This window comes from Panicum virgatum, chromosome 2K, assembly GCF_016808335.1.
Source record: "Panicum virgatum strain AP13 chromosome 2K, P.virgatum_v5, whole genome shotgun sequence".
In the NCBI taxonomy this organism is placed as follows: domain Eukaryota; kingdom Viridiplantae; phylum Streptophyta; class Magnoliopsida; order Poales; family Poaceae; genus Panicum; species Panicum virgatum.
Genome location: NC_053137.1, coordinates 22,808,497 through 22,820,972, shown reverse-complemented (window position 1 = coordinate 22,820,972; position 12,476 = coordinate 22,808,497). Strand labels below are relative to the sequence as shown.

General features: G+C 46.8%; 1 protein-coding gene across 2 annotated transcripts; it reads right to left on the bottom strand.

Annotated features, from left to right (window-relative positions):
* Positions 1–6,088: 6,088 nt before the first annotated feature.
* Positions 6,089–10,319, bottom strand: LOC120671916 (P-loop NTPase domain-containing protein LPA1 homolog). 2 transcript variants are annotated; one of them, XM_039952177.1, is made up of 7 exons: positions 10,058–10,319; positions 9,713–9,972; positions 8,982–9,063; positions 8,118–8,513; positions 7,201–7,938; positions 6,950–7,072; positions 6,089–6,789 (listed from the first exon to the last, which is right to left on the bottom strand). In XM_039952177.1, the coding sequence occupies exons 1-7, from the start codon at positions 10,181–10,183 to the stop codon at positions 6,412–6,414; spliced, it is 2,103 nt and encodes a 700-aa protein (XP_039808111.1). In that variant the 5' UTR covers positions 10,184–10,319; the 3' UTR covers positions 6,089–6,411. The 2 variants fall into 2 exon arrangements, with proteins under 2 accessions (XP_039808111.1, XP_039808119.1); XM_039952185.1 differs by having other exon boundaries at positions 9,758–9,972.
* Between the last annotated feature and the right edge of the window lie 2,157 nt (positions 10,320–12,476).

Genomic DNA, 12,476 nt, shown 5'->3' with positions numbered 1-12,476 from the left:
AAATAAGCCGGTGCATTGGTGAGGCCGAAAGACATGACAGTGAATTCATAGAGACCATATCTAGTAGAGAAAGCCGTTTTCGGAATGTCTTCAATTCGAATCTTGATTTGATGATAACCCAACCTTAAATCAATCTTAGAGAAATAATGAGCTCCAAAGAGTTGATCAAACAAAATATCAATCCGAGGGAGATGATATTTGTTCTTGACAGTGACTTCGTTTAACGGACGGTAATCAACACACATCCGCCAACTATCATCTTTCTTCTTCACAAAAAGAGCCGGGCATCCCCAAGGAGAGGAGCTCGGACGAATGAAACCCTTGTCCAATAAAGTCTTGAGTTGTTTCTTTAATTCTTTCAACTCATTGGGAGGCATTCGGTAAGGCTGTCTAGAGATGGGAGATGTTCTGGGCTTGAGCTCTATGACAAATTCAACCTCACGATTAGGAGGCATACCCGGTAATTCTTCTGGAAAGACATCCGGATACTCACAAACCACGGGAATATCTTCCAACGCCGTGGTTTTGGTACTCGCCAAGGCATATAAACAAGATTTCCCCTTGGCAAGAGACAGTAAAACTCTATTCCCTAAGGGATGCAAAAGATCAATGGTGCGGGGCCCACATTTGATAACTCCGTCATGCTTACCCAACCAATTCATCCCAAGAATCACATCTAACCCCATCTTGTCTAGGATAAGAAGATTAGCTTGGAAAATAGCTCCCTCGATGAGAATTGGAACCCTATCCACAAAGTTTCTAGAAATGATCTCTCCACCCGGAGATTCTATATGGTATGGCACTGGTAGGTTTTGCATTTCAAGCTTACTATGCAGCACAAATTTCTTGCTGATGAAAGAAAAAGTTGCTCCAGAATCAAAAAGAACCATAGCAGGGTGAGATTTGATTAGGAGCGTACCCATGAGGACTTCAGCATTCTCCGGAATTTCCTCTGCGGTGGTGTAGTTGAGACGACCACGTTTAGGAGCTTGTTGTGGCTTGGTTTCTTGGCGCTGTGCTTGAGGCAGAGGGTTATTAGGCCTGGGTGCATTGAAGGCACCGCCAGGAGAGGGGCAATCCCTGGAAATGTGACCGAGGCCACCAGAATTGAAACACGGACCCTTTGCGGCAACACTTGGGTTGTTCCAATAGGCATTGACCGGCCTAGGAGCTTGTCCTTGAGAAGATTGAGGGTGACGCACAATCCACATAGGACGGGGAGGTTGCGTACCCAGTGCCCGAGGTGGAAAAGGAGAAGGCCCCAGACGTGGACGTGAAGAACTACCGCCCGCAGAGGTAGGAGCGGGGCGCTTGTTCTTTGCCTCAAGATTCTTCATCTTGTGCTCAGCTCTGATAGCGATATTCACCAAGTCATTGAAGTCTTCAAACTTGGTAGTGGAGAGCTTGTCTTGCAACTCTGCAGAGAGCCCATCATACAGGCGTTCTTGCTTCTTAGCATCGGTGGCCACCTCTTCAGGTGCATATTGGGAGAGAGTGTGGAAGGCGTTGACATAGGCCATCACATCACGACCTCCTTGAGTGAGATTCAGAAACTCCTTTTTCTTGATGTCCATGATACCCTTGGGAATATGGAAGGAGCGAAAAGCTGTGCGGAACTCCTCCCATGTGAAGCGGTAGTTGGCAGGGTGAGATGCCTTGAAATTCCGCCACCAACCCCCAGGGGCATCATGCAGTTGATGAGCAGCAAAGAGCACCTTCTCATGTGGCTCACATTCAATAAGACCAAGCTTTTCTTCAATGACATTGAGCCAGAAATCTGCATCCAGAGGATCCTTGGAACCATGAAAGATGGGCGGGTTGGTGCGGAAGAAATCCCCGAACCTGTTCACTTGAGGCTCAACTCTTGGGCCATTATTGCCGGCATTGCCCAACTGATTGACTAAGTGCGCCATGAGTTCATTTTGTCGGGCCAGGACGTCTGCGAGGTTTGGGTGAACTAGAGGATTAGGGAGTGGATCCTCGTTGTTGCGATTGTTATTGCTACCCGAACCATTGGCACCATCCCTTTCAGTTCCCGAACGCAACACCATCCTGTTAACAAACAAAATGGTTAGCGGTCAGGAATGAAAGATAGAGGATGCACAAAGGAAGGGTGGAAAGACAATGTGTAGATAAAAATCTAACACATGATCAACACCAGAGTAGTAACTCTAAAAGATAGAGTAGATTTGGTCCACTAAGAATTAACAAGATCGAGCTCGGCGAAATCTAGACCACGGCACACTAATTTGATCAAGTACAAATTTAGAAACCACATAAAAGAGTATGCATGCATGCGAGGTATGAATGCACATGTCGTCTCCTCACATCGTGAGCACGCCTTAATGTTCTAGCACTCACTTATGACCCGAAACAACCTCATTGTCCAGCAGCACTACAACCCTCCTACTAGCACTCAGGACAATGGGTGATTCTCACCTTCTCAACCCCGGTAAAAGGCTTAAAAGGTTTCCAAAGGGTGAAAGGGTTTTCCTACGCTCCCGCTACTCATTCAGACAAGAGAGGTTAAGCACTTCTTAATTAGACAAGTGAAGCAATAAGAAGGAATTAGTTCTAAGACCAAGGAAGAAAGGTAGCATTCCACCATAAGTTCAAATTTTTAATAAAAGTAAATCTTAGTGCAAGTGATCAAATTTTATTTTATTCTCACCCCACTAAGCAAATTTTCAGATTTACTTCATGGAAACTCAGCTATGATACCCGTTGTGAGAACCGCCCAATTTGATACTATTTTAAACGAACCGCCGGTCATTATCATCCAGATGAGAGTTAACACGTGCTTGCCAGAGCGCGTGCCACGTGTTATCCCACATCTAGTGACACGAATAACCGACACGTCATTCATCCAAAATAATATCAAATCCGGTAGTCCCGGTATGCGCTCCAACATACGTCCAGAATCAGCATATGCACATACCGTTTACAATCGAATACATCGCCAAAAATCCACAAAGAGCAGTTTTATATTATCAGAGTTCACAGCTTAATATTACAAGTTCAACATAGGTGGGTTTCAAACTTCTCTTACAAGCCTTGGGCTCACGAAAGCCATATTAAACAGAAACATAAAGTTTATTGCATTTACATGCTCTCGCGAAGCTCGTTTACGATAAAGAATTACTAAAGTAATGACGCCTTGCTCAAGGACATCATTACAACCACCACGACCTATTCTTCCCCCGCGTTTGGATCAGCGGGGTAGAAATGGCCGAACACCACTTCGGGTTCACCTGCACTAGGTTTAGAAAGCAACCTGAGTACAAAAGGTACTCGCAAGACTTACGCAGTTACGTACACAAGGATCATGCAATGGCTCAAATAAAAGCTTTAAGGTTAAATAATTATTGCATAAGCACTAGCTCTCTACACTAACACCTATCAAAATTAATTAATCTTGCCCAACCCAAACATTTTTAGTTGATTAAGAGAGTAAAATAATCTATAACTGATCATAGCTGTAACATGAACCAAACCCATCATAAACGATAATCTATGAGGAGTTCATGGGTTAAAGAGCGTGCTCATAACCGAGAGCACGGCAATTCGAATTGATTATAACCTTGCAAGGGTGTACTACTTTACCCACACGACGCGAGGACCATGCGACTCACCCAACCGATCACGCCGGGCAAGGGGGTACTCACGTCAACCGTTCCCAACAAGGCTCAACCGTTGAGGGTACGCCCAGCTTGCGCGTGGAGACTTAGTTCCACCGAGGACATCTCTAAATTTTCCTACGCATAGTTCCACTCGGGGACCTGCTAAGCCTCCCTGCATAGCCCGATGGCCACGCATCTGGGACCGGGCCCCAATGATCAAGGCAAAGAAGGTATTTGGCTCATCCGTTCCATTATATTGGATATGTGGTAGCACGGAAAGGTGCTCAAAACCGATGTCGTCCACTCGGTCCTTAATCGATCCAAGCGGACTATGCCCATGTGACTTCATTCTCTAGGCCCTACCATTCCGCTCGAATCTCGATACTACCATCTTCTACTTGCCCCAGATGCTCAAGTGCGATCAAGGATAATCGGGGGTAAGTGTGATACTCCAAACCAATCCTTTCTAGCAAGCAATTTAGTATTCTAAGCAGGACTAACCATCTAGTCAAGTTTAAGTGAGTAACTGACTAAAGTGTGGCAAGGACATGGTTGAACATTTCAAGGAAGGATAATGCATCGAAGTAGGTACAAGCATGCAATACATACATACTATATAACCCAACATTACCCGGTGAGATAGCTAAACTAAATCCAATTAAATAGGTGCAAGGAATATGCTTAGCTGCTTGCCTGGGTTAACTTCCGACTCGACCACGAACGGGGCTCCGGGTTCAGGCTCCACGGACTCGGCGGGCTCCACGGGTTCGTTCTCCGGCCGTTCGGTCACTAAAATGCATGAATGCGATGCAAGAATTAAGAAACAAACTAAACAACAAGCATAAATCAAGAAACAATTTGACCATGCAGATGACAATGCAAAGAACTCAAGAAAACTAGTTTTGCAGGAAAAGCATTTTCCTATAAGTAACCATAAATAGATCAATTTTCAGCTACTCTAAGCAAGATAAATCGGGAAAGGCATACAAACTGAACTAAACAAATCCAAGAAAATTACCATAGAAATTAGGCATGAAAGCAAAGCTAACAAAACTGGTTTTGCCATTTTATCACTTTCCAGCAAAAAGTTCTATACTAAACTACCTTTTGGACAGCAAGCACGAAATCGAAATAAAACCCTAACAAACAGCAAGAAAACATGTGAACAAGTTGCACTACTGGAAACTACTCCTCACAAGGAGTCCAACAAAATTTAGTTTGACATTTTTCAAGCAGAATACAATTAACCAAGCATTAAACTCACTTTTGCAAGATAAATCTATAGATAAATCTACAACAAAGTAACATGCAAAACAATATTTTTCTTGAGTATATCTCAGCTAGAGGAATCCAACAAAACAAGTTTCACAATTTTTGGAGCTATACATGAATTTCTAGAGATTTTACAAGATTGCTGCTTAAACAAACTCGCTAGAAAACGCTAGGTGTACCCGGACCGGGCCACACCCGCAGGCCAGAGGCCGACAGGCGGGTCCCACGGGCAGGCGCCCCACCCAGGCCGGTCAAGGCCAAGACCCGGCGCCTGGGCGCGCCCACGCGCGCGGCGCGCGCGCCACGGCGCGACGCCGGCAGCGGTGGCCGAGGGGGCGAGCGGAGGAGGACTGGCGAGGGCCAGGGAAGGCGCGCACGGCGAGAAGAAGGCAGCGGCGAACCTCACCGGCAAGAGCACGGGCGGAGAGCGGCAGCGGGCTAGCGGCGCGGCGGACAGGGGCGGCGGCGGGTGAAGGCGAGCGGCGGTGGCCCTGCAGGGGAGGGGAAGGGGCCGGGTGAGGGGCAAAATCGAAAAATGACGACGCAAGGGAGCTCCCCAAGCGAGAAATCGCGGCGGCGCTCACCGGAGCGGGTGAATCGCGGCGGCGACAGAGCTCAGCGGCGGCGACAATGGTGCTCGGGGCTAGGGTTTGAAGGGGAGCGGGGGCAGGCCATGTGCGGATAAGGAGAGAGGGCGAGGGGAAGAGGGAAGGGGCGGCACGGCGCGCGAGGATCAACGGCACGTGGCGCAGAATGCGAGGATGGACGCCGGCGGGCGACGCGTGCGTGCGGCGCGTCGCGATCAGAACGAAGGAGAGGGAGAGGCAGACAGGTGGGGCCCGCGCGGGGGATTTTCTTTTTTCTTTTTCTTTTTTTCCAGGGCTGTGACACAAGTCATCAGAAATCCTATAAGGCAGATCATTAGAGGTGGATGACTCTGCCCATAAGAACTACTCGCTCAGTTTCACTACATTTAACCAAAGCATTCCATGCACACAAACCAAGAAAATATGAGTTAAGAAAGATCAATATGAAATTACTATCCACCATATAGCGATTTCTTTTATTTCAAAAATCAAAACACTTGGGTAAGGAGAGAAGATACTATAGTAATTAAGGTTTTGATGTCCTCAATGGACAAACAGCACGAAACACAAACTACGCAAGCCATGACCAAACATAACGAACAGATGCAGTGTGAAAAGCCACAATGAGTGTTGTTCATCAAGATTTGGAATCAAAGTGGAGCCATCATGCCACCCATTTGCTCCAGTTAAAGGTGCGGGCGTACAAGTGAAGCAATCACGCCCTTTAATTTGTACAAATCCGATCCATTTGCTCTAGTTATAACCAAACAACAAAATGATTAGCACGGTACTTCTTTCACAACATGCCGTGCTTCAAAAGACAATTTTCAACCGGCTCATAACGCCTCAGATAATCTCATACTTTCCTTTGCAATTTATGCTCAAAAAACATGACAAGGTCCGTCTCTGCAACTAGCCTGCCAGGCAATCAGCTACCTCTCATCACGAGCCACAGGCACAGGTGGTGAACCCTTGTGGGTCGACACCAAATCAGGAGCACTCCGTGGCCGTGAACGGAATGAGTCGCTCAGGGAGCGCTTCCACTTCCTAGTGCCATGCCGCTTGCTGCTTGTGCCAGCAGGGACTGCTGAAGAAGTAGAGCGTGCAGTCTCAGGAACACCTGCATCGAACTTACCATGGTGTTTCCTTGGCGTGCCATGGCTTTGTTGATTGCCGCTCAATGATTTGCTTAAACCAGTATAAAACATGGCATCATCAGTTAAATAGCCATTCTCCATACAGTCCCGCATCGCCAGGTCATCATACTCCTCATCAGACCTGTTGCAATCCTCGTCAACAGAACCTTCCATCTGTCACACAAACATCCACAAATATGCTTATAATGGGATCCAGCGCATAGAGTGCAGTGAAGCAACTACATGGTTCCCTTTACTACTGTTTCAGAGGATCAACCAACAAAAACCCAGTAACAAGCGAAGTAAACGGGATATATAGGCTGCTTCGTCTCACCTCCTCATGGATCTCCCTGTTGTCTTCTTCACTGAGGTCCTCGTCGCTGCCTGAATTAGGCCGAACATCAGCTTCTTCTTCCTCTTCTTCATCACTGCCAGATGCTACTGATGACTCTTTAATCTAGCCCCAAAAGGTATAAACGAAAATTCAAAATTCAAAGCTACCCTTCCCTTACTCACCAATGGAAGAACAGTAATCACAAAAATAAGAAAAATCAACACAAACATGGTACAAATAGTAGTTAGTACCTCTTTACAGTGTCTATCAGACTTCTTTGGAGAACCAGATGAAGATGGAACATGCCTGCTACTACCTTCAGTAGCATTGGCCCATGATTCATCAGCATTTCCAGCTTGACTTGTACAGCCCGTATCAGTAGGCCAGGCACTTATCCCAAAGGTGCCAAACTGCAGATTCACTGACTCTGCTCTTCCAATGTTTAAAGGTCCGTAAATTGGAATCCCTACAGATTTCTGAGTACTGCTATCAGAGCTGCATTTCCCATCTCCACTGGACTCAACTGGCCAAGCCTTGGATACGGATCCATCAACATTAATGATGGCCATGAGCTTTCTTGAGGACCCAAGCCGTTGAATCAATTTAAACATCCCCTTGGAACTCATGGAGTTAGCCACACACTGGTTTTTGTACTCTTCATTTACAAGAGCCACAGTATTTGTATCAGGGTCATATAACTGATCTTCATTAGCTCTCCTCCGGAGGCAGCTAAAAACAGTGGCATGAATCGAAGCAACACTCCGATCAACATTAGTATTATTTACTTTGGGAACTAGGTACTTGTCAGCTCGACTGCAGAGATACTCCTGAATAGTTCTAATGTTGCTGATGTATTTAACATACTTATTTTTCGCTGGGTCAAGTGTCATGTACTTTGCACGTACAGCAAACCTCTCCGTGTGCTTACCCTCATTGGATATGTAGATCATAAAAGGTATAATAGAAGGATGTTTCCTCATTAGACCCATCTGAAACAATTAAAGGAAATGAGGAATAAAGTGCCCATGTCGACCATGAAATTTACAACTCCACATTTACTGGCAGAACAGATGTGATATAGTAGGTTTGATATGAGCTAAAACAAATCAAGAGCAAGAATAAATGGAAAGAAGTCAACAAAAGAAAAGTTGTTTCTGCAAGAACTTACCACAAAATTAAGGCTTAAGTGAACACCCTCAACAATAACTGATTCTTTCCTATCTTCCCACGCAGTAATTAACCGATCCAAACTGTCAATCACCATCTCACTCTGTGCTTTATAACCTTCTATGGCCATTTGCTTCTTCCCAATTGATTTCCCTTCAATTTTTTCGGTAAGAGCCCCACTTTTTTCGTAATCAATATTTGAGCTGCTTGACACGCCTGAGCGTTTTTTTGCTTTCCGCCAAGCTTTTGCTTCAGCAACTGCTACTGGGTCAAGACATTCACCTGCATGATAAGTTGATGCCCAGAGAAGAGGGTTTTCTTTCTCTTCGACAAAGCTCCGCATCATGTGACGTATTGAATCTGTGGAAACTACAGTTGTGACTCCTAACCTGCTTCCCTGTTGACACATTAACATTTCTGTAAGGAAGAAATCAGGAAAAGAAAAAGGTTAGGCTTTGCCGCACAAGTGAAGTGGACATAATCTAGTTTAGAAAAGAAGATGATTAGGTGTTTTCAATACCAGCTATTGAGGAGGATCCAGGAAAAATGAAAACCGATGGAAGAGAAACATAGTGAACTAATGACTTTACTTTATTCTATCCAAATCAAGCAAGGCAAGGGAGGGGTCACTGTTATCCCGGTGGCATTGATAGGCTCCCATGAACTAATAATCCAATTTGTAGGTCATTGCATATCCAGTCTATCATTACATTCTGACACCAATACTCCTCAGAATAGCAGGTCTGTGTCTCTAAGACAGATGCTCACAGAAGAGATGGCATGTCATAATGGAAGAGATGTGAAGGGGAAAAAAGGCATACAAGAAAGTAAGGAGGAAAGGAAAATGGTGTAGGAGAATTCTTACCAGCAGAGTCGAAAGAGTAGACTTGCCGCAACCACTAGTTCCACAAAGAAGAACCGTGACAGATTCCTTCCGTTCTCGAATCCTAAGGCAAGATGAAAGATTATAAGCGACAGGGGGGAGAACATGAAATGAACACCATTAAAGGTTCACTTTGAAATATATGAAATCAATTCAGGGGCGCTAGAATGCTTATAGGTCCGAAACAGTAAATGAAGAAAACTATATCATTTGAATGCAAGGGAATCAGTTTATAGTTGTAGCTCTAAACAATGGCCATGACATAGTCTGACCTCTCTCGCAATAGGCAAACAGCCATACTTGTTCTCAAGTTTGAGCATGTTACATCGAGCACTCTCTTATCCACGAAACCAAGATTAATTGACTACGTATGCTAATAAATCAAATCACCATGCCGCCGTGCTGTGTTTGGAACTATCTATCACGAGCACAGCATTTCTAACAAATCAAATCAACATACTGCCGTGCTGTGTTTGGAACTATCTATCAAGAGCAAAGCATTCGCATGTCTGGTTAAAAATGTGCTGCTGAATGTTTAACAGCGACGAAACACCAGATTACCGCGTTTACATGCTGCAAAATGAGGGGGGTTCTTTTTTGCCAGCAATTAGAAACGCATGGGAAAGGAGCCAGCTAAATTGCAGTCACAGACGGGAGGGGAGCATAGGGGAGGGAGAGGACAAAGAGAGAGTACAAAAGGGCGGCGGGCGCACCTGCAAGCAAGCATGAGATCGGCGCGCTGGTTGGGGGCGACGTACTTGTAGAGGGCGAGGGCATCGCAGACGAGGTCGAGGAAGAGATCTCTGGGCAGGAGGACGGTGGTGCGGCGCTTGTAGAGCTCGAATTGGAACTGACGAGGGCTTGTGGTGGGGGTGGCTTCGGCGACCTCGTACCTCTGCACCCGGGCGGAGGCGGAGGCGGCCATTTCGTCGCTGCCGTCGTCCCGGATGACATCGAACACCCTGCGGCTGATCTACAGGAGAAATGGAGGATCGAATCAGGCTCGAAAGATCGGAGGTCCGGAGGGATCGACCGCGAAGGCGGGGAGGCGGGCGGACCTCGAAAGCGTGGCGCGGCTTGCATCCCATGAGCTGGAGGGTGCTGTGGATGAGGGAGCGCGTGTAGCGGAAGGAGGAGCCGTTGTCGTCCACCACCACAATGTAGAGCAGCTTCGCCGCCGCCATGGCGCGGTGGCCGGAGATCGCCGGCAGAAGAGAAGGTGGCGCGGGCGGCCCGGTGGTTCCCCCTTTCCCTTCTCTCTGCTTGTTCCTGGTCTGGTCCCCGGCCTGGTCGGTCGGTTTGGTTCTGATTCGGTGGGTCAGCTTGGCTACTCGGTTTGGGCTTTCTCCTGCCGGGCCCGACACGACACGGCAGCTTTCAGCTTCTTGTGCTACTTCTACTCCAGCAACTTGGATTTCGCCTCATTTTTTAGCTTCCACTACTAGCCTGCCACTTGGTATATGTTAAAATATATTCTATTTCCATTCTCTAAAATGAATAATTTGGGTCTTGTTGTTGAATAATTAAACAATTGTATAATTAAATTCTAAAATAAATAAATCTTGAATATGATTAGATCTAGCATGAACAGCTCTATTATACTAGTAACAAGACGCAGCAGAATCATGATATCAAAAAACATGATAAAAAATGTATCAAATAACAGTGTACGATATTTGAGTCTTGGATTTCAGGAAGACAAATAGCGCTGACTGGACAAAGACGCTCTTGTGGACGGAGTGCAGCACACAACGTCGCAGACGATGATACGCTGCACACCAGACTTGGACGGAGGACGAGCCGTGATGAAGATCTTTGAGCAATCGCGCCAGGTGCTTCCCAAAAATCTTATTCGCCTTCTCTCGATGCAGGATTTCAAAGGCGAGAGGTTCCAGAGATCTGCTCTCCCATTCCCGATGCACGCCGACGCTCCGGATGGAGAAGACTACAATGGCGGCGCAGTAGCGAGAAGAGGCAAAACCCTAACTCAGATTAGATAGATTTTGCTGAAGGCCGATAGGTTGTATATATAGGAGCGCCCATGACCTCGCGTCGTGATCAGATCTGTAATCAGATTAGAAAACCGATCAGACCTTCCATATCTCGTAAATATATTGGCCAAGCAACCAAAAAAGATAACAGCAAAAGAAAGTCGCACCCCTGCAAGGCAAGGAGCCAGATTTCGGCGGACCATTCATGCGGACATCGTGCCACTACGTAAAAAACGACCTATAGTGACGTGTACAAAAGTGACATACCGTTGTTGCCCGTCACCCCCACAAGTAGAGATGACGGGCTTTATCTCCGCGCGTCACCCTCAGACCAGTTTGGGCCTCGCGAGGCCTCGGCAGAAACATGGCCCGTCACCTTTGATACAAGATAGGTGACGGGTCTTAACAACGACCGTCACCTATACTGGAGGTGACGGTCCACATTCTTTGACCGTCACCTAGATTCCATTCAATGGTGACGGGCCATGACTGAAGCTGCGAAGGTGACGGTCCACATTCTTTGACCGTCACCTATATTACATCCAATGGTGACAGACTGAAGCCACGAAGGTGACAACGTTTACTTAGCCCGTCACCGCGTCTTGTGATGCGCTTAACCTATGCTACTTGAAAGGTGACGTATTACGCGTATAGTTCGTCACTTATGTGTATGCGTCATCTTACCAGTGGCCACGAACTTAGCCATTTTTTGTTGGACACGCATGTCGCCACAGTTCTAACAAAACGATGAAAATTGAGAGGTAACAATGCTGAGAATAGCGCGAGATAAGAAAACCTTGGAAATTGCGAGATAACAATGCAAGCAGCCAGAAGTTCATAATATATATATATATATATATATATATATATATATATATATATATATATATATATATATATATATATATATATATATGGAGCTACATAGAAACTACGATATACATAGTTTATGGCAGCCCCCTCATAGCTTCTGCCACCATAAAGATGGCGTAGACGTATCCGGCGATGCTCGGCACGATTGGCGCTTCACCGGAGGTCTCCCAAGGCGGTGGAGGGTCTCGTTCAACGAGTTGAACAAGTCCCTCAGGACGCTGATTGCCCAGTTGTCGCCTGGGCCGAAGGGGTTGGGGTTGAAGACGTCCTCCACCAGCGCAGCCGCCAGAGCTGGAGCCAGAGCTGGAGCAGGGGCCGGAGCCGGAGTAGGGGCCGGAGCAGGGGCGGGCGCAGGAGGTGACGGAGGGCGAAGGCGAGGGCGATGATGGGAGGAGGGGGAGGAAGATGGAGACGAGGACGACGAGTCCGCCGCTTGAACGTAGCGGCGGTGGGATCGGCGGGAGGGAGAGCCACCCGACATCTTGGTGTGCTGCAGCGGTGGCGCACGCGAAAGCAGTTGTGTGATCTGAGGTGCGCGAGAGCAATGTCCATGGCGAGTGGAGAAGAAGAAGAGACCGAGAGGCAGTATTTATAGGGCCGGCAGAATGTGAAA

What these genes read in the sequence shown, in the direction of transcription:
- LOC120671916 (XM_039952177.1), bottom strand. Translation starts at nt 10,183, where the DNA reads ATGGCGGCGGCGAAGCTGCTCTACATTGTGGTGGTGGACGACAACGGC. An exon ending in AGCCGCGCCACGCTTTCGAG is followed by an intron (nt 9,973 to 10,057) that starts GTCCGCCCGCCT and finishes TTTCTCCTGTAG; the next exon opens with ATCAGCCGCAGGGTGTTCGA. An exon ending in CTACTCTTTCGACTCTGCTG is followed by an intron (nt 8,514 to 8,981) that starts GTAAGAATTCTC and finishes ATGTGTCAACAG; the next exon opens with GGAAGCAGGTTAGGAGTCAC.